At 42.6% G+C, this 19,888-nt stretch overlaps 1 protein-coding gene across 11 annotated transcripts; it reads right to left on the bottom strand.

Annotated features, from left to right (window-relative positions):
* Positions 1 to 3,749: 3,749 nt before the first annotated feature.
* Positions 3,750 to 19,700, bottom strand: ZNF239 (zinc finger protein 239). 11 transcript variants are annotated; one of them, XM_049697407.1, is made up of 4 exons: positions 19,667 to 19,700; positions 18,736 to 18,776; positions 12,940 to 13,065; positions 3,750 to 6,209 (listed from the first exon to the last, which is right to left on the bottom strand). In XM_049697407.1, exon 4 carries the CDS (start codon positions 5,950 to 5,952, stop codon positions 4,735 to 4,737), a length of 1,218 nt encoding a protein of 405 aa, XP_049553364.1. In that variant the 5' UTR covers positions 5,953 to 6,209; positions 12,940 to 13,065; positions 18,736 to 18,776; positions 19,667 to 19,700; the 3' UTR covers positions 3,750 to 4,734. The 11 variants fall into 11 exon arrangements, with proteins under 11 accessions (XP_049553364.1, XP_049553366.1, XP_049553358.1 ...); XM_049697409.1 differs by lacking the exon at positions 12,940 to 13,065 and adding an exon at positions 8,421 to 8,554; XM_049697401.1 differs by lacking the exon at positions 19,667 to 19,700 and adding an exon at positions 8,421 to 8,554 and having other exon boundaries at positions 12,940 to 14,048; positions 18,736 to 19,307.
* Between the last annotated feature and the right edge of the window lie 188 nt (positions 19,701 to 19,888).

Here is a 19,888-nt window from a genome sequence, read left to right as displayed (position 1 = left end):
TCCTATTTGGGCACGATGCATTACCATCTTTTATAGATTAGAAGTTTCAATTTGCTATTTTTTTAAAAGAATTTTTGCATCTATGTTCATGAGAGTTATTGATCTATGATTTTCTTTTCTTGTGATGTCTTTGTCTGGCTTTGGTATGTGGGTAATGTTGACTCGTAAAATAAGTTGGAAAATGTTTATTCCTAGAAGAGTTGGTGTACAGTTGTTACTAGGTCTTCCGTAAATGTTTGGTAGAATTCACTTGTGCCATCTGGCCTGTACTTGTTTTTGTGGGAAAGTTGTCAGCTACAAATCATTTAAATAGGGCTATTCAGGTTTTCTCTTTCTTCTTGAGTGAACTTGGGTAGTTGTACCTTTCAAGGACTTTTTCTATTTCAACTCTTCAGGTATCTTTCTGTTAGCAATTTCTAATTTAATTCTATTCTGGTGCTAGAATATACCTTGTATGATTTCCATTCTTTTAAATCGTTTGAAACTTGTATTATAGCCCGTATTATGTGCACTTGAAAAGAATGTGTATTATGCTGTTGTTGGAGTATTCTATAAATGTTGAGTTAGTTGATAGTCATTTTCTGTCCATTTGTGCTATCAATTACCTGAGAGTGTTGAAATATCTAACTATAATTGATAAACTGCCTACAGCTATTTCATGTTTTTATTTCATGAATTTGAAGCCCTGTTATAAATGTATTGGAGCTAGAAGATAACTGCTTTGCTGTTGGATGGTCTCTAGGGGCCATTCAACAGGGCCATTTCTACAGAGAAGAAATTTCCCATCTCTTGCTGGAGGGTAAGTCCCTGGTTGACAATGCACAGGGGTTGCGGAGGAGGGCAAGTGTGTATGGAATGAGGGGAATGTCCCGTATACGACTGGCCACTAATTTCACTGCTTTCCCTTCATGTCTCACTTCTGTCCTCCACAGTATTAAGCATTTCTGAGTCTGGAGCCAAGCTGGTTCCTTCTTGTCCGTAATGCAAGTAGTATAAATGGTCTCTGCTTCTGCTCTGATACAGTAGCTGTCCTCCTTCCATATTTCAAATTTTTATTGAGACCTCCTATTTACTGGTGGTTTTTCATTTGTTCTCTTCATTGCTGTGGTATTATAAATGTAAAAACTTTCTAGGATTTTAATGCTGTCCAGAGAGATGTTTAACAAAAGCACACTTTCTAGTCCTTTCCCCTTAAGCATTTTGCTTAGCTGACTAAACCCTGAATGATTTTCGTAGCCCCTGCGGATCAGTTGCCACACACTCCCTATGTCTTAGCTTTTCCCAGCTCTACCTCTTGAACCTACTTGTTGGTATCACCTGCTCTCAGGTACGAACTCAATGTCAGTTTTACTCTTGCAACTACTTTGGGCACATTGCTTTGGACTTTTCCTGGTCCTCATTACCTACGGTTCAGCCTTGCCCTCCATGCTGTTATGTGCCTTTCTTTTCAATGAAAGTACAGTGAGAAAGGTCATGGAGCTGCAAAAGTGAACGTCCATATTTTATCCCCTAACTGGCTATCAGGGTGGGGGATGAGACAGGAAGAATTTAAAAGGTTATAATTTAGGAGTGTGACTACAAGGAGTGATCACATATTCACCAGTATTTTGACCTTAAGATCTTAAATGATCCACACAGAAAGTAAATAGCACCTACCGAATATGTAAGAATTGTTTTTTTTCATGTTTTTTTGCGGTACGCGGGCCTCTCACTGTTGTGGCCTCTCCCGTTGCGAAGCACAGGCTCTGGACGCGCAGGCTCAGCGGCCATGGCTCACGGGCCCAGCCGCTCCGCGGCATGTGGGATGCCCCCGGACTGGGGCACGAACCCATGTCCCCTGCATTGGCAGGTGGACTCTCAACCACTGCGCCACCAGCCCGGTAAGAATTTTAAGAATTGTAAAATCTTGTCTCAAGTACTCAACAAGTAATCTGTAACCTAGATTCTTTGCTGAGTTAGTGTTAGAATTATCAATTGAATACAATTATTGAATTTCCAAAGCTCTTTGTTCAAGTCAAGTACTGGTAAAGGATCAATCCTAGGGCAACCCTTGAATTCTGAAAAGGAACTATTTTGCAACATATCCTTTTTTTTTTCATGTTCACATCTCTGAAACTGGGGGGTGTGTGTCTTAAAAATTAACAAAGTGTTTTCTCTTGTCAATCCATTGGCATCTTTAAGATCTGATGAAATGTGACACATCCCCTGTTGTTCTTCCTGCATTTTCATGCAAAAGTCTCTTTTTCTAACTAATTTTTTCCCCCAGACTGCCTTACCACAATCAGTGAAATGCTTCCCAAGGAGTCTGATCACACTTCAGTTGTATTAAGGAAGGTAATGCTTAAAAGAGAACAGTAAAAGCTAACCATAATTAAAAACATTGATAACTTAAGGTACGTACAAAAGGAGACTTGGAAAAACAGGCTAATTTATACGCGTTTGAAACTTGGACTTCAAATCTACCCTCTGGTCTCAGTGCACATGGATTCTTGTGATCTTATTTGACTCCAAGTCCCAGATAGATTATATACATCAGCCAATTAGAAGACATATATGATAAACGAGTCAAATCCAGAACAGATGCTCAATCTTATGAGGGCAGGAGAAACTGGGAGGCATTCATCATTCTAGAGGTCACTGAAGCAGAATCACATCACTTGTGATGCCATCTTACGGTATCCAAACAAGTGAGTGTATTACACAATGCCGAAGGGCAGATGCTGGGTCACCACCCTAACCATTCCATGTGGGCTGCTCTGAGTTGGAGTCAAATATTCTGGGACTATCTCTTGAAGGAAGGCAAGTCTCAATCTGTGGCCCTCCTCCATTCCTTCTTTGAGATTAACTACATTTCCCCTAAGTTAACATGTCACTTCCCTGTTATCTATGTCCAGTTAACTGCTTCAGGTTACCTTTGATCAGGGTAAACCAGTTACAACCCCACCTTCTCAAGGTAATAAATATTGCATCCATATCCCCCCCACCATTTTTCATGTATGGATATTAGTCATTGGTGGATAACTGAAATATAGGTGACTGGGCAGCCTCCTGAGCACTGCTTGGGGAATCATCAGTCATTGTTTAGAAAATCAGGGCTGCAATTAGGAGTTCATTGTATAGTAACTTCCACTCTAGTTATGTATTTCCAATCACGTTTCTCTCAACTGTTGCACAAGCTTCTTGTTTTAGCTTAACCCTTTGCGGTGTCCTAGCTCCACACCCCAAATGAATTATTTGTGCATATTTTAAGCCTGGTCATCCCAAACATACTCTCCAAGCCTTCTCAGAGTTCCAAAGAGTAAATTTAATCAGAGAAGTGAGAAAATGCAGAAAGAAAGGAAAACAGTCAAGCAAGACAAAATAACAATAGTTTAGCCATTAAATAAAGTCAAGGACCTATAGTTCCTCCTGAAGTGCTCTAGATAATATTCTGAGCAATGTCCTTTGAGCTGTTTTGCAGATACTGAATCTGCCACCAGGTGGAAGAAGTTAACTGTATGCTGCCCACAAGCAATTAGACCCCAGAAAGGATGGAAACAGAAGGTTGACAATGTTGACTCTCGATTAACTCACCACCAACCAATCAGAAGAATGTCCACGAGCTGATCATGCACCCCAGTCCCCCCTTCCTCACCCTTTTAAACTCTTTCCCTGAAAGCCATCAGGGAGTTTAGGCCTTTTGAGCACTAGCTGCTTGGACCCCTTGTTTGGTGCCCTGCAATAAATGGTGCACTTCCTTCACAACCCAGTGTAAGTAGATTGGCTTTATTGTGCATGGGCAAGCAGACCCAAGTCTGGTTCAATAACTATGCTGCAAATACAAATGACTTTTTGGGGGTATATGAAATATTAAAACAAGTTGAGTCTGAAGAGAAAAATATCAGAACTCCCTCTCCTGACTCCTTTGTTTGGTTCAGAACATGGATGGTGAAGAAATTTAAGGAAATAAGAGAGGTTCAGTGTTGAGAGACAAATTAAATACATTTAAATATATTTCAACTTCATTTAACATGTTTCAACATGGTGTAGGTACCCTACTTGGCTTTAATTTGGTGGGGGTGTCATCTGAGATGGCAAGACCTGGAAGCACCCCAACAGACTAGCTGCACCCAGGAAAAAGAACTACTTATGTTCTTGAGCAGTTGCCTTGTGGGGAGGAGGGGGAGGGGTCCCACATCCTGTAGTGTGTGGGGTGTACTGCACGAGTAGCTCTTCTCCACGTTCTTGAGGCCACAGGCTGTAGTACGTGTGTGCAATAACAGATTTCCATGCCCACTATACCTCCAACCACCCCCTCAACCTAAAACTAACATATTGTATAACCAGAATTTGGAGAGGGCTACTCAGGGCTGGAAGGAAATAGGAAAACACAAGGCACGTGATTTGAAGAGAAGCCAAAGTTCCAATTTCTCAGAGAATGTGAACAAAGGAAACATGTTCTGCTTGGAGAAATATAAGGTTCTTGCACTTAAAAATGCTGGGTAGGGTATGTAGTTCTAGTAACACTGACTGAACAGCACAGTATAGACATTTTCACTCTACCCATCTGAGGAACAAGGGCAGTCAATTCACTGTGTAGCATAACAAAGTGCTTGGTAGTTAAATACTTTAAATGATTTTCCAGTGAGGGAAGTTATCTGAATAACTCTTACTATATCCTGAGAATATAAAACTAAGAGTGATGTTAAAAATATTTAAGTCTTCAGAGTACAAGCATGCGATTGAAGACCTCATTTAATGGGGATCTTTCCTGTGGACCCGCTGGTGGATGTGGAGGTTGGAGCTCTGGCTGAAGCCCTTCCCACACTTGCTGCACTCGTAGGGCTTCTCTCCAGTGTGGACTCTCTGGTGGATGAGGAGTTTGGAGCTCTGGCTGAATCCCTTCCCGCACTTGCCGCAGTGATAGGGCTTCTCCCCAGTGTGGACTCTGAGGTGGATGCGGAGGTCTGAGCTCTGGCTGAAGCCCTTCCCACACTCATAGCACTGGTAAGGCTTCTCCCCCGTGTGTGAGCATCGGTGGATGTGAAGGTTTGAACTCTGACTGAAGCCCTTCCCACACTCTCCACACTTGTAGGGCCTCTCCCCCGTATGGATGCGCTGGTGGATGTGCAGGTTGGAGCGCTGACTGAAGCTCATACCACACTCCCCGCACTCATAGGGCTTCTCTCCAGTGTGCACTCGCTGGTGGATGTGCAGTTTGGAGCTCTGAGTAAAGCCCTTCCCGCACTTGTCACATTTGTAAGGCTTCTCGCCTGTGTGGACTGAGTGATGAATGAGCAGACTTGAACTCCTCGTGAAGCCCTTCCCACACTTGTCGCACTTATAAGGCTTCTCATCTGCATGGACTTCGCGGTGGATAAGGAGACTTGAGCTTCTCGTGAAGCCCTTCCCGCACTGATCACATCTGTAGGGCTTTTCTTCTGTGTGGTCCCTCTGATGAAGGACTAGCTCTGAGCGCTCACTGAAGTCCCTACCACACTGACTACATCTGTATAGTTTCTCAGCAGTGTGGATTTTCTCACCTGGGTGACCACCTGGGCTGGTGGTACGTATTTTCCCACAGTCATAATGGGTGCAGGGCTTCTCCTCTGCATGAGCTCTCTGATGACTACAACTGATCACCCATGACTTCCAACCACAAATGTCCTTGTGTTTACAGTCAAAGGGATCCAAGGATTCTTTCGACTGGCCAATCTGGCATATTGTCTCACCTCTGAATGAGGGCGAGACCACTTCTTTTACATCAGACACAAGTTTATTTTGAAGGTTCTCTGAACAATGGTCGATGGGGGGACTTTTGCTCTCTGAGATTTTCCTCTCAGTGCGTTCTTCAGTTACAAACAGAATTTTGCTTTCCTGAGGATCTTGGGGCTCATTCTTACAGAACGTCACTGAGTCCTGTGTGGCCATTTGGCTTGGGACTTTCAAAGACAAATATTCTTCACTTTCCATGTTTTTTAAATCATCACTCTGAAGAGTCACCAAACTGCTTTTGTTTTTGGAAATATGAGAAGATGCTTCTCCCCACTTTTGACAAGGGGGAACATCTAGTTCAGGGTTCCTGTACACTGAAGATTCACAATTTAATCCTGACTCCCAGTTATTGTACTGGACATCTCTTCCAATATTTGCCAGGAGGAAAGCTATTCAGGTAAGAGATAACCTAAGTCCTTTCTGTTGATTCTCCACAGAATTTTCATTCAAGTCTCCTAGGGAACAAAGAGAATTCAATGATAACAGACAAAGGGTAGATTTCAAGATTTCAGAACTGCAGTGCCTAAGGTAGCTAGCAAAAAGTTCAGTCTTGTCCGTGTAGTCATGTCCTTTGGGTTAATGTCAGGATGGGAGAGGGCATGGGTACACAAGACAGAAATCTTGTCTCTGCTTTTAAGTAAAGCCAATAAAAGTATTCATATCCCAGCCCTGCAGATGGCTATGGATCCCACATCCTTGCCACATTTCATTTCACTTTACTTCATTTTATTTTAATTAAATTTGCATTTAATTGGTAATCTAATAGGTGCTGGGGATACAAAGAAGAAAATAGAAATCCTTTTGCTTGACACACTAGAGCCTACTGGGAAGAAGGACAAATAGGTCAACAATAATACCATGTAAGTGCTACCATAGATGCGTGCGCAGCCAGTCACGGGAGCACAGAGTAGGGGCATTCAGCTCAAACCTTGGGGAAGATTTCTGGGAGCAAATGTAAGGAAAAAAATAAAGTGAAATGTGGAGAGAAAATATGACATGTTCAGAGGGCTTGGTGTGTACTCAGAGACTCCTCCGAGATGTAAAGCTATTAAAGGATTACAACTGGGAATGAAACTGACTTTGATTATAACACCATCAAAAATGAGCAAGACTTTAAGGCAGAGAGGGAGAGCGCTGCTGTAGTGAATCAGAAGAAAAGTGGTAAGGAGGATAGTTACAGAGAGAAAGGGAGAGATTCATTCTAAATCACATGATGACTGATTAAACTCAAAAGGGAAAGGAGGCACCAAGCATGATCCTCAAGTTCCTTGAGTGACTTAGGTATGGGGGTACTATACCATAACATAGGGAATCAATCTCCAAGGCTGGAGTGGGGAAGGGTGACAGATAACAAACTCAGAATCTGACTTGTTTAATTTGTGGTGTTGGTGGAACATTCTTGCACTGTTCAGTAAGCAGTGAGATACATGGGTCTGGAACTCCTGGGAGAGAACTGTGCTAGGAATACAGATTTTAGACTTACTGTAGATGGTCCCTGACTTATGATGGCTTGACTTACGATTTTTCGACTTTATGGTGGTGTGAAAGCGATGTGCATTTAGTAGAAACAGTACTTTGAATTTTGATCTTTTCCTGGGCTAGCAATATGCTGGACAATACTCTCTCATGATGCTGGGCAATGGCAGCAGCCACAGCTCCAAGCAATATGCCTATAACCATTCTGTTTTTCATTTTCAGTATAGTATGCAATAAACTTCAGGAGATATTCAACACTATTATAAAATAGGCTTTGTGTTAGATGATTCTGCCCAACTGTAGGCTAATTTAAGTGTTCTGAGCATGATTAAGGTAGGTTATGCTAAGCTATGGTGTTTGGTAGATTAGGTGTATTAAATGCATTTTTGACTTAACACTATTTGCAATTTACAATGGGATTATGGGAGTGTAACCCCATTGTAAGTCAAGGAAGATCTGTGGTATGTATGTTAGTCAAAACAATTAGCGTGAAGATCCTCATATTACACTGAAATGACAAAAAAACAAAACCAAAACCACAGTAGTCTTGGAAAAAAAAGAAAGGTTGTTATCACTAGAATGCTGGGGAACTCCTAGTGATAAAGAGCAGATGGATGAGGTCTAATGGAGAAAGTAGGAAAAAAACAAATGCACAGCTCAAATTATGTACAGAAAAAGCCTCCTAAAGAAGTAGGAGAAATTCTCAAGAAGTCCTAGAAATTCCAAGCTCAGAATCAACAATTATGAAGTAAGAGAGGTTTATTCTGGAAAGAGGTTTATCAAATCATGTTAAGCATTTCTAATGGCTCAACTAGTTGCTGCAGCACCACTCTCCCAATGACTCTCTTCTCCACAAAAAATGAAATACTGGGAGGCTAAAGGTAGCGGCCTCGTATAAAGCTTCAAAAACAAAATAAATTGTCCGCCAAACAAGGACTCCTAATAGTATTATTTGGGCTGAAGAGGGAAGCAGAAGCTGAGGTAATGCCAAACCTGTAAAATGACAGGATTGAGGTACAAAAAGAAACGACTCCACATGTACCCAGGATAAAGCCTCAAGAAAAGCTGTGAAGTGGAATTTCCGACAAGGAGGACACCCCAGAGCTGGAGACTGAAGCAGGGCATGTCCCAGATAACTTACTGGCCTGAACAGGTAACCTCAAAAAAAAAAAAGGGTCTACATCACTCACCATCTGGATTCTTATTAGATCCATCCCAAGCCCAGTCAGCAGAGGTGTCCCCTGTAAGTAGAACACACATGCACCAAAAAGGGTTGAGCATCAGCTGAGGATGTACACTCCAGTATCATACTGTGAACATAAGACTTTTTGGGGGGGGGAAGACAATTGAGAAAACATAAGGAGACAAAAAAAAATGTAGAAAACTAACATCAATAGAGACACAAACTCAACAAACAGAGGAAATAGAATTTAAAAGGTTCATAATTAAAATCCCAGAGAAATCTGAGGGGATATCACATCTAAAAAAAAATGGGACAATCGGGCTTCCCTGGTGGCGCAATGGTTGAGAGTCCGCCTGCCGATGCAGGGGACACGGGTTCGTGCCCCGATCTGGGAATGCTGCAGAGCTGCTGGGCCCGTGGGCCACGGCCGCTGAGCCTGCGTGTCTGGAGCCTGTGCTCCACAACGGGAGAGGTCACAACAGTGAGAGGCCCGCATACCGCAAAAAAACAAACAAAAAAAAACGGGACAATCTAATAATAAAATATAAACACATTGCTATGAAGAATAATCAGAATTCTTCTAAATTAATGAAAGGATTGAAAAAGATGATAATCATAATATTTAAGATCTACTATGCTCATTTGAAGCACTCAGATACTGGTCGCATGATCTTATGTGAGAGGAACTATTAGGACACCCATTCTACACCAGAAGAAACCAAGGTTGAAATGATCAAGTAACTTGTGTCATAGCTACCAGGTGTCAGGCAGTCTGATTCTAAGGCCTGCAATCTAGATGGGCTGAAGAGCAAAACGAACATCCGGCTAAGGTGGAAGATTGAGGGGTACTCCTGGAATGAAGAGTAAAGGGTAGACAGATGCAAAGATAAAAGTTAAAAGCCCATCTTGTAGGAGTTCGATGAATATAGTGGAGGTAGAATGAAGGGAAAGAAATGATCAAAGAACTAACAGGAAAAAAATGTTTTCTAGAATTCAAGATTCAGAGGTCACTAAATGTGAAACCTCAGGACGTCAAGGAAAAAAAACCCAAACAAACCGAGAAAATGCTAAAAGCATCCAGACAGAAAAGCCAGGTTATGTGCAAATATAAATGAGAATTATATTGACAATGAACTACTAAACAGCAATACTGTATACCTCAAGTCAACTGAGCAATATCTTCTAATTTTGGAGGTAAAGTGCTTGTGAAATTAGCATTCCATTCTATACCCAGCCAATCAAACATTTCAGTGGGAGGAACAGACACTTTGTCAGATAAGAAAGGATTTAAACAATTACTGAAACAATTATTCAGCAATGTACTGTAGCAAAAAATTTTTAAATTACTTTAAGAATAAGATGATATACAATAAATAGCAGTGAGCAAAGAAGTCAAGAAAACAGACAAGCTGAATCAATCGTTGATATATAAAAGAAAACAATACTTAACCAAATCAACCAAAACTCTGTAAAACAGAATGGAAAGGAAAAAAACCCAAATAAAATATATTTTAAAAAGCAAGTATTAGTTTTAGGAAAGGGAAAAAACAAACAAAAAAAAGGAACTGTAATCATATTATACTATTTGACTCTGCAGGAACAAGAATTATGAAGTCAAAGCAACTAAGCATTGATCACTGATGCGACTGACAAATTGTTGGAAAGATGGGCATGTTGGGAGAAATAATGTAAAAGAGCTAAATCTTCATCTATGACATAAAGAAGTCAATACAAAATATCAAATATTGATAAACTGAAAAAATTGCAGTATACCATAATATAGTAAATTCAAATTAAAACTATAATGAGGTGCCATTTTCTACCCGTTAACACTGGAAAAAACCCAAAGCATGGTGACACAGCTTGTAAGTGTAAATTGGTATCACCCTCCCCCCCAGAAGGACATTTTAACAATTATGTATCAAAGTCACAAATGCATGCACTCAGCAGTCCAGCTTGGGGGTTTTATTCTTCAGATTTCCTGGCACAGCTGTGAAGTGATACTTGCTCAAGATTTAGTCACTGCAGACAGTTTGTGACAGCAAATGACCAGAACCTGGGTAGAGTGGAGTCAGGGACATGAAAGAAAGTTTTCACTGTGCACCTTTTAATTTGTTTTTATTTTTATAGTATAACTTTAATCATTTAAAAACATTTAGTACATTTGCAAATCTTTTCTTTGCTACTCATGTATAATTTGTTTTCTGCCCTTCTCCAGCTTGTCCAAAATCCTCAGTGTACATTTTTTCCCGGCTTTTTTAGGCATAACTGCAAGTAACATTGTGCATATTTTAATGCTTCTTAACCATGTGAGTGCATTTATTCTTTAAAAAAAAGGAAAATAAGTAGCTGCATGAGCATATTTGTAAATATGAAGGCAAACACCATAAAGAACAAGTGAAAGGATTCAAACTGAGTGCTTTGAGAAGCCACTCTGTGGCATGAAGAGCAGCAGAGCAGGGAGACTGGTTTGTATTATAAGCCTTTCAATAGGATTTGTTTTACCTAGGTGAATGTATTACTTTTTGTGCACAGTTTGCAAAGTTTAAAAGTAGTGGCAAAAAGAAAAAGGAAAAAAAATAACACTGAGAAAAGTTGTGCAGTTTGGAGCAGTTAAATCAGGGAGTGGGCTGAAGTTATTAAAGGCCAAAGGACACTGCTTCAATATCCCTGCTGTACAATACTTGGGAACGGCTGCAGAAATGACAGGTCTATGAAAATCAGTGGAGGAGGAACTGTATTAATGGTAGGTTTTATAAGCAGTAGTGAAATCTTGTGATAACTGTTTTTTAAAATATTTAAATATTATCAAGAATGAGTATGTAATAGTAGAAGACAATGCTGATGTAATGAGAAAAGGGGTCCTTTTACAAGGAGTTAATATGATGTAACAAAGATCTCTAAGACATGATGTAAAACACCCAGTTGAAAAATACATACAGTATAACCTCATAAAATTTTAACACGTATTTGTAAAATGCATACATGGAGAACACAGAAAAAGTGGATACACAAGCTATTATTAGTGATTTTACTTCATAATCTTCATCTGTGTTCTTTGAATTTTGTGATTTTTATATCTTACTTCCATAAAAAAATGTTGGAAAACTATGTTCAATTTTATATCAAAGAAAAAGGAAAACCTAAAGCAGAGCTTGAAACTGTAAGCATAGATCCTACTTCACTTTTGCCTCTCTGCAAACCAGTCTATAAAGCAGTCCCAGTGATCCTGGGTAAATCAGTTCATACCATTTCATTGTTCTAATGGCTTCTCACTGAACTCAACACAAATTCACATTTTTTACCCATGCCTTTAATGCCATGAATGAGCCAGGCCACACTCTATTCTTCCCAGATGCTCCCTGTATTCTAGCCACACTCCTTCTTTTAGGTCTTCGGGTCTTCCCTCACACTATTCTCTTGCCTGGAATATTCTTCCCCTACCCAGTCACCTGTTTAATGCCCATTAATCCTTTGGAACTCAGTTTAAGTATCACTTCAGAAGCTTTCCTTGAAACTCTCAACAATACATACTTCACCCTTGTCCCATCCCATGCCTTCATTCTCTCAGAGCATAATTCTCTGTGCTTCATAGGACTTACTGAATTTATTTATAGTAACATACTGTGTTTACCATAATGTCTCTTTTACAAGACTGTAAGACATATTTCTTTGCTGCTAAACTCTACAGCAATTTTTAAATCTTGACTATGTACATATAGCAGCATAAGTATTAGATACGTTGCTTTCCCTCCAGAAACCTGGCTGGAAACAAGAAAATAAATCAGACTTGCAGATCCAATGGTTAAAATAAAAGCATATAAAATAATATGTAATCAGGTCTGAGCCTGTGTGAGATATAAATTGAAAGTTCTGAGAAAAGAAGGAGGTCGAAAGGGAGGGGTAGTCAAAGATTTCACACAGGTAATGGAGTTCAAATAAAATCTTAACAGACAAAAGTAACCAGAAACCAGAGCACGGTAATCAAAGGTCCCAGAACAAGGAAGCACAGAGGACCTCAGGGAAACAGGCTTAGCTGGAAAGGAGGGTGACATTGGGGCAGCAGAGAATAATGCTCTATAGGTAAAAGTAGGGCATGAAGGGCTTTGAAAGCCAGGTGGGGAGTTTAGAGGCTTTACACCAGGAACTAAAGGTAATGGGCATGGAGAATTCTCCATTATATAATGATCTTCAACTTGCTCCAACTGAGAGAGCACATCTGAGAAACACACAGGGATTGGGTGACTGTGGGGAAAAAAAAAAAAAAAAAATTCAGTCCCAAACTCTGGCTTATAAATGATGGACCAGGTATGCTTTCTTGGACAACTCAGTAAGGTTACCATTCTCCAATTCTTACCAAGTAAAGTTCTTTAGCTGCTTAGAATAATCAGAAACATCCTTTTCTGCCAAAAAGAAATTAGGAAACTGATTCCTGAATTACAGCTCCCGGGGCCCAAGCCCAAATGATATTTAAAATTGAAGAAACAGAGACTGCAGTGCACTGGTGTCCAGGTTCATGTTCTTACCCACTGAGACCAAGTGACTGTAGTTTTCCAGCATCACAGCTGTGTGCAGCTTCCTCTGAGCAGGGTCCAGCAACCCCACTCCTCCTCGGTGAAATCCACAGAGACATCCTTGAAGGTTACTGGTTCCTAAAAGATTAAGCACATTCCTCCTCAACTGACAACCATCTGCACAAATGCCCCAGAAGGAAGGTGAGGTTGGGAGCACTGGAAGAGGGGAGAAGGGTACAGAGGAAGTGTGCAGTTCAAGGATCGGGGTGATCCAAGTTTGGATGGAAAACCTTTCCTTTCTCATCTCCTTTGCTACTTCCTTCCCAATACTTCCCCTCCTGCCCACAACTCACCCAAGCCCAAGCTATCCAACTACTGAATCTCTCCTTATCAGTGTCATATCATGGTCACTGCTGAGTTGTCCTTTCCGCCCCATTCCTACTGTTATCCTGACAACCTCAACACTCATGAGAACAAATTACCCAACACGCTAACCTCACATTTCTTAATCTCTCTCTCTTTTTTTTTTGGCTGCGTTGGGTCTTCGTTGCTGCAGGCAGGCTTTCTCTAGTTGCAACGAGCAGGGACTTCTCTTCATTGCAGTGTGCGGGCTTCTCATTGTGGTGGCTTCTCTTGTTGCAGAGCATGGGCTCTAGGCACGCAGGCTTCAATAGTTGTGGCTCACAGGCTCTAGAGCGCAGGCTCAGTGGCCATGGCTCACGGGCCCAGCTGCTCCGTGGCATGTGGGATCTTCCCGGACCAGGGCTCGAACTCATGTGCCCTGCATCGGCAGGCGGATTCTTAACCATGGCACCACCAGGGAAGTCCCTCTTAATCTCTTTAATGCCAATGATCTCTGCCTCAACAACCATAATTAGGGCCATTTCACTATTTGGACCACTGTTCTTTTGAAATATTAATATCTCAAAATTCACACCTTAAAAACATCTTCCTATTTTTTCTCCTCTTCCTCCTCCATGACATCTGCTTTATCAAGATCACCATCCTTTGATCCTTCCTCTTTTTTCCTCTCAGCCAAAGTACACTTCTGATCTCAATTTTTTCCCTAGTCATATAAATCATATGTCCTTTCTTCTTCTAAACTAAGTAGTTGACCATTCCTGGAAGAAATAAAAATAGCACATTTATACACAACCAAAAAATATTCTCCTTAGGTATTCCCATATACCTCTAGCAGTAACCTTTCTCCTCAACTCCAGGCTCCAATTTCCCACCTACATCTACACTTGGATGGCTAAAAGACACTTAAGACTCACCAAGCCCCAAACAGAATTCTTGCTCCCAACAATCTCCATCAGTATCTGGTCTTCCCTTGTTGTCCCCATTTTAGTAAAGAGCCACACGACGCACCCAATTGCTCAAGCCAAAATCCTGGAAGTCATTTTGATTCTCTTCTCACTCCTCATATTTTATCCATCACCAAGTCCTCTCAACTCTGCCTCTGAAACATATCTGAAGCTACCCATTTCTTTTCACCTTGCACTGTTATCATGATAAGTCTCAGCCTTCATTAACTCTCCACCTGCACTAACCTCCTAAATTTGTATCTCTTGCTCCCCCACGTGATGGATTTTCCACACAGCAGCCTGGGTGATCTTTCAAAACACATACCACTCAAGGCATGAAACTCCCCAAAGGCGTTTCCATGGACACCGAGTAAAATCCAGGCTCTTCATCTTGGCCTGCAAGGCCTTGCAGACTGGGGTCCTGTCAATTCTCCAATCTCAGCCTGAGTCCCTCCTCCCTCACAAGTCACCTGGCCCCTGTGACCACATCAAACTCATCCCACTTATGGCCTTTGCACTGGCTATCCCCTCTGCCCAGAATGTTCTTTCTCTACATCATTCAGATCTCAGTCGAACCGCTGCCACCTCAGAGAAGCATTTCCTTGACTGACTAATCCATGGGAGCATCCAGTAACCATCACTTCTCCCTGTTTTATTATCTTTGTACTTATGCCTTATCTCATTTTCTAATCTATACATTTTCTTTCTTGTTTACAGTCTGTCTCTCCCTACTAAGTTCCCCAAGAACAGAGGCTGCCTGTTTTGTTCATGGCTGCATCCCCAAGCCCTCAAGCAGGGCCTGGCATGTAAAAAGAGTCCAAGTACTTATTCAGTTAACCTCACAGTGAGTCTGGTTCCCTCCAAGGTTCTATTGATGGAGCAACACTTCTTGAACTACCTCTGGTGAAGGACCAGTTTCTTTTAAGATTTTTCTAACATGTCACAGACATATTTTTTAAAATACATTTTCTAAAAAGTTACTAGAAAATAAGAATGCAGACATATAAAATACCAATGCCAATTTTTAAAATAAGATTCAACAGATATAAAATTTAAAAAAACTCTCAATTTCTGTCCTTATATCTTTTTTTTTTTTTTGCGGTATGTGGGCCTCTCACTGTTGTGGCCTCTCCCGTTGCAGAGCACAGGCTCCGGACGCGCAAGCTCAGCGGCCATGGCTCACGGGCCCAGCCGCTCTGTGGCATGTGGGATCTTCCCGGACTGGGGCACGAACCCATGTCCCCTGCATCGGCAGGCGGACTCTCAACCACTGCGCCACCAGGGAAGCCCTGTCCTTGTATATTTATAGACTGGTAACAAGCAGTTTGTTGGCTGGCACCAGTCTGCAGGCCACACTCTGAAAAGCAGAGGATGGAATATACACAAAACAACTGAGAGCCAGTGAAGCCGAAAGCAGCGGTTCAACTTGGGGCCAGGGGAGTACCCAGTAACCTTCAGAAGTGCTGACACCATAAGCCTCAGCCTGAAGGGGCACCACCCACACCCTCCTCAGGAAACTGAGGACAACCAGGTCCCCCGGCAGGAGCGACTCTACCCCACTAGTCAACAAAGGAGAAGCAGCTGTTTCCTCCCAGGCTCTCCTCTAAAGGTCACAGTCTCCACTGTGTCTGAGGAAGAGGGATGAGGTTGGACTAGAGAAGGCTGCAAGGCCCTGTGCAAAGGTGGGACAAAGAAGCAGCAGAAGCAGAGACTGTGGCCTTAGAGGCGTAAACACACCTGTTAGGAAAACACGGCTGGGGAGTATCAGATTAGCTACTCCTCTTTTGGACTTTTTCTTTTCAGAGACAACAGGTTTCTTTCTGTCCATGGCTAACCTCTCCTTGCACATTCTAGATGGAATCCTTCCTTCCCTTCTGAGATTCAAGTCCATCAATGATCTTCCTCCTATATTTTAATCCATCTTCCACCTTGTCATCTGAGATGTCTAAGACTCCTTTCCTACCTTGACCATAATCAAACCACTTCTTGTCAATTCTATCTCCTAAATCTCCCTCCAGCATGTTACTTCTTCTTATCTCTGCTCCTACTATTCTAGGAAAGGCCCTCATTTCTTAGCTAGGCCACAATAACTCTTTACCAAATCTTCAAAATACAAGTTTTGTCATGTTTCAATCCAAGGATCGGACAGTCAAGAGTTATTAATTTTTTAAGATCCCACAGATAAAGTGGTAGGGAGAATTCCATGTTGAAAACACAAAGGATATGTTGATGGACTACCAACTTTGTAGTAGGCTGAAAATTCCAAGATGAGAAATGGTATGACAGTGGACCAAATTAGAGGACTCAGTGTGTCAGGGGAAAGGAAAAAGAGGAAACAGTGGTCTTGCTAAAGCAAGACAAAGTTGGAAATGAAAGAATCTGAATAATGAATAATCTCCCCAGGTACCACTGGAGCTATTCAGTCACCCCAAGGTGGAACTTGTGCTTCCTGTGGGAGAATGGACTCAGTATCCTGAGGGCCAACCAAAGTATAAGGCTACAGGATAGTAGTTTCTGTACTAATGTAAATGTCAAACTCCTCGAAACTACATGTATCACATAGCTTAGCACTTCCTTTCCAGAGCCCACCCCTGCTAGATCCAACAATTTACTTAGGGGCAGGAAACAGTGATCCAGAAGGCAGTGATGGGCAGGAGCTGTCATCACCCTGGATTACCTGTAGTCATCCGAATGTCATGCTCTAGTCTAGAAGAGCCCTTTACATGTTGCTCCTGCCCTGACTTATATTTCTCCCATCGTCCCATCCATTTCAGTTTCAGGACAATCAACAACCTCCTTTCTGAAGCATAAGGATATGTTAAATTTCTACTTCTCAAAGATCTCACAGTATCTTGCATATACCTCTACTATAGCTATTAAATTTGTCTCCCAAATTGGCTATAAGATTCTCAGGGATAGAGGCAACACTCAACTAATCTTTAAATCCTCAGCAACTAGCACAACTGACTCAAAATCTAAATGGTAAATATTTATAAATTCACATTCAATTTAAATAATGAAATAAAACTTGAGATCATCAAACTCAGCACTCTCATTTTAAAGATGAGAAAACTAAGGTTCATAACTGTAAAGTGACTTATCCAAGGTCACAGAGGGAGAGGGGGGTTAAATGGGAGTCCTGCCTTTCAGCAGACTCAAAGACAACTCCTGGTACACAGAAAACAGTAAGTACTGGTGGAAATGAAGTCCTTTCTTTAAATTCAAAAAATTATTAACATATGCCAGAATCTCAAAATTTCACTATACTAGCAATCCCCAACTTCATCACCGTGAATAATCTTCATTAGGGAAGAGAAAGAAGAGAAGGAAAATAAAAAGAGCACAGGGTTTTACTTATGTCAATCTTTGCTGACGTTCTCAATTATTTTCAAGGCACAGAGAAGTCATGCTTTCAGTACCTTGAAGCAGCTTACTGTCCTCTAAACAAACCAATTTTTATAAGAGCTCATGCTGTTTTCCTATGGATGTGAGGATTGTTTTTGCCAAGCATGTAGAGAAGTATTTCACAATAAATGCAATAAATCTTTGGATGTACAAAAGGTCAAAGAGATAAAAAAGTGAAATTCTCCTTTTAGTATGTCTAGGGGAATGGTGCCTAGGAACCTTTAATTCTTAAAAGAACACCACAGATAATTCTGATGCACAGCCTGGTTGAGGAGCATTTCTGGGAGTGATATGGTAATTACGGTGTTGTTATGTAACAAATTTTCTCATGTCTTTAACTCATTCAGGTTTAATAAATGATTATTGGTAATGTGCATACCTTTTCTCATATACATCACCTGCTCATGAAGAAAAGCACCGTAGTTTTTTTTTTTTTTTTTTTATCGGTACGCGGGCCTCTCACTGTTGTGGCCTCTCCCGTTGCGGAGCACAGGCTCCGGACGCACAGGCTCCACGGCATGTGGGATCTTCCTGGACCGGGGCACGAACCCGTGTCCCCTGCATTGGCACGCGGACTCTCAACCACTGCGCCATCAGGGAAGCCCAGCACTGTAGTTTATAATTCTATTTGTTTTCCTGAGACCACTTGGCACTGGACTGAGCATGTAACAGCTTTGAATGACTTTCAATGTGCGTGAAATGCCTGGCAGGAAAAGACATGCTTTGAGAGACAGGACCAGACAAAGATGCTGTGTGGAGTCTTTCAATAAAAGAGCATAGCCCAGTGCTCTGGGGAGTGGGCCAAATTCATGGAAGCAGAGTGGTACACTGAAAACTGAGGTGGAATTTAAAGTCAGCAGATTATCTGTGCAGACTCTAGTGACATCATTTGATAGATATATGCTCTTAGTATCTTAATGTTCCTACACCCATATTTATAAAATAATGTATGTCTCATGCTGAAGTCGGACAATAAATAAAAAAACCACACAACCAAGACAGGACCTGACACCAGATACGCACTCAATTAATGCTGATGTCCTTCCCAAGAAAGAAAGGTTATTTACATTCTCAGAAAAGAGAAACCCCAACTCACCTGGAACTTGGTCATTTCCTCCTCTCAAGAAGGATAGATTCCTGTTAAAGTAGAGTTAGAGAAAGCGAAAAAACCATGAAAATCAAGTCCACCTTGCAGGACATAGACTAAACAGTCCAGCAAGACTGTAGGAAAAAAGTTAATCAGCTCCTGCTACCTTCACACACCCTCTCCTGGGGTGCCTTTCCTGTCTTTCCAAGCTGCACCTCCCTCGCATCTCTCCACTAGGCTTGGGACCAAACAGGCCAAGCCTCCCCCGCAAACCCATGAGGGTAAGAAACTCCCACTGGCCCCAGCAGCTCTAAGATGTGCCCGTTTCCCCAGGCTTTGCGATTTTTGCCCTAACGCTCTAGTTAGAGCAGTAGGAGCTCTCCGGTAGGATGTGTGTGTCGCCTCTCGGCAGAGATTTCGGCTGCCCGAGACGCCTGAAGGCCTGACTCGTTTCTGGGGTGCGGGGGCTCTGACGCAATCTCTTTTCAGCGAGGACAGGCCTGTGGGGACGGAAACTTCGGTCTCTCACAGGAGCCCCTCTCGGTCCCCTAACGTCCACCGAAATCCTCCTTCGAATAAGGCCAGTCACCGGCGCGGAAAAGGCCGGTGCGGCCAACTGCGAGGCTCCCAGGCCGGCCAAGGCCGGAGCTCAGGCAGGCGAGAGGAGGGCCTCTCGGAGCCGCGGCCGGCTTAGCGCTAGGGGCCGCCTGGTCTCAGGTGACCGCGGCCAGAACCGGCGAACGCAGCGGCTGCCGCGGCGAGCGGACACACGTGCGGCCCGTGCTCGCACCTCCGCCAAGATGCGCGCCCTCCCCCAGCCGCCCGCCAGGCTTCCGGGCCCCTTTGGCCCAGCGCCTCCCCCGCGGCACTCTCACAACTCGACAGCCAGACGCTTCTCTGCAGGTCGCGCGGATTGCGCGAGCGGCCACACCGCCCTCACCTCCCACGTGGAATCCGACACCTGGAAGCACAGGATTCGCTATACGGCCCCGCTCCGTCGCCTACAGCCCCGAACTACAAGTCCCAGAAAGCAGCGGGTGGGCCGCGCCCACTTCCGGCGTTGACCCTGAGGCTTCGCGAGGCGCTGAGCCCAAGGGTAGGGTTCCGTCCAACGCCGAGTGCTCTTCTCAGTTTGTGAGGCCTGCGACTAGGTCCTTCAGGT

The sequence above is a fragment of the Orcinus orca genome, chromosome 14, assembly GCF_937001465.1.
Source record: "Orcinus orca chromosome 14, mOrcOrc1.1, whole genome shotgun sequence".
Lineage (NCBI taxonomy): Eukaryota > Metazoa > Chordata > Mammalia > Artiodactyla > Delphinidae > Orcinus > Orcinus orca.
Note: the sequence above shows the minus strand (reverse complement) of the source record. Positions and strands in the feature narration are given on the sequence as shown.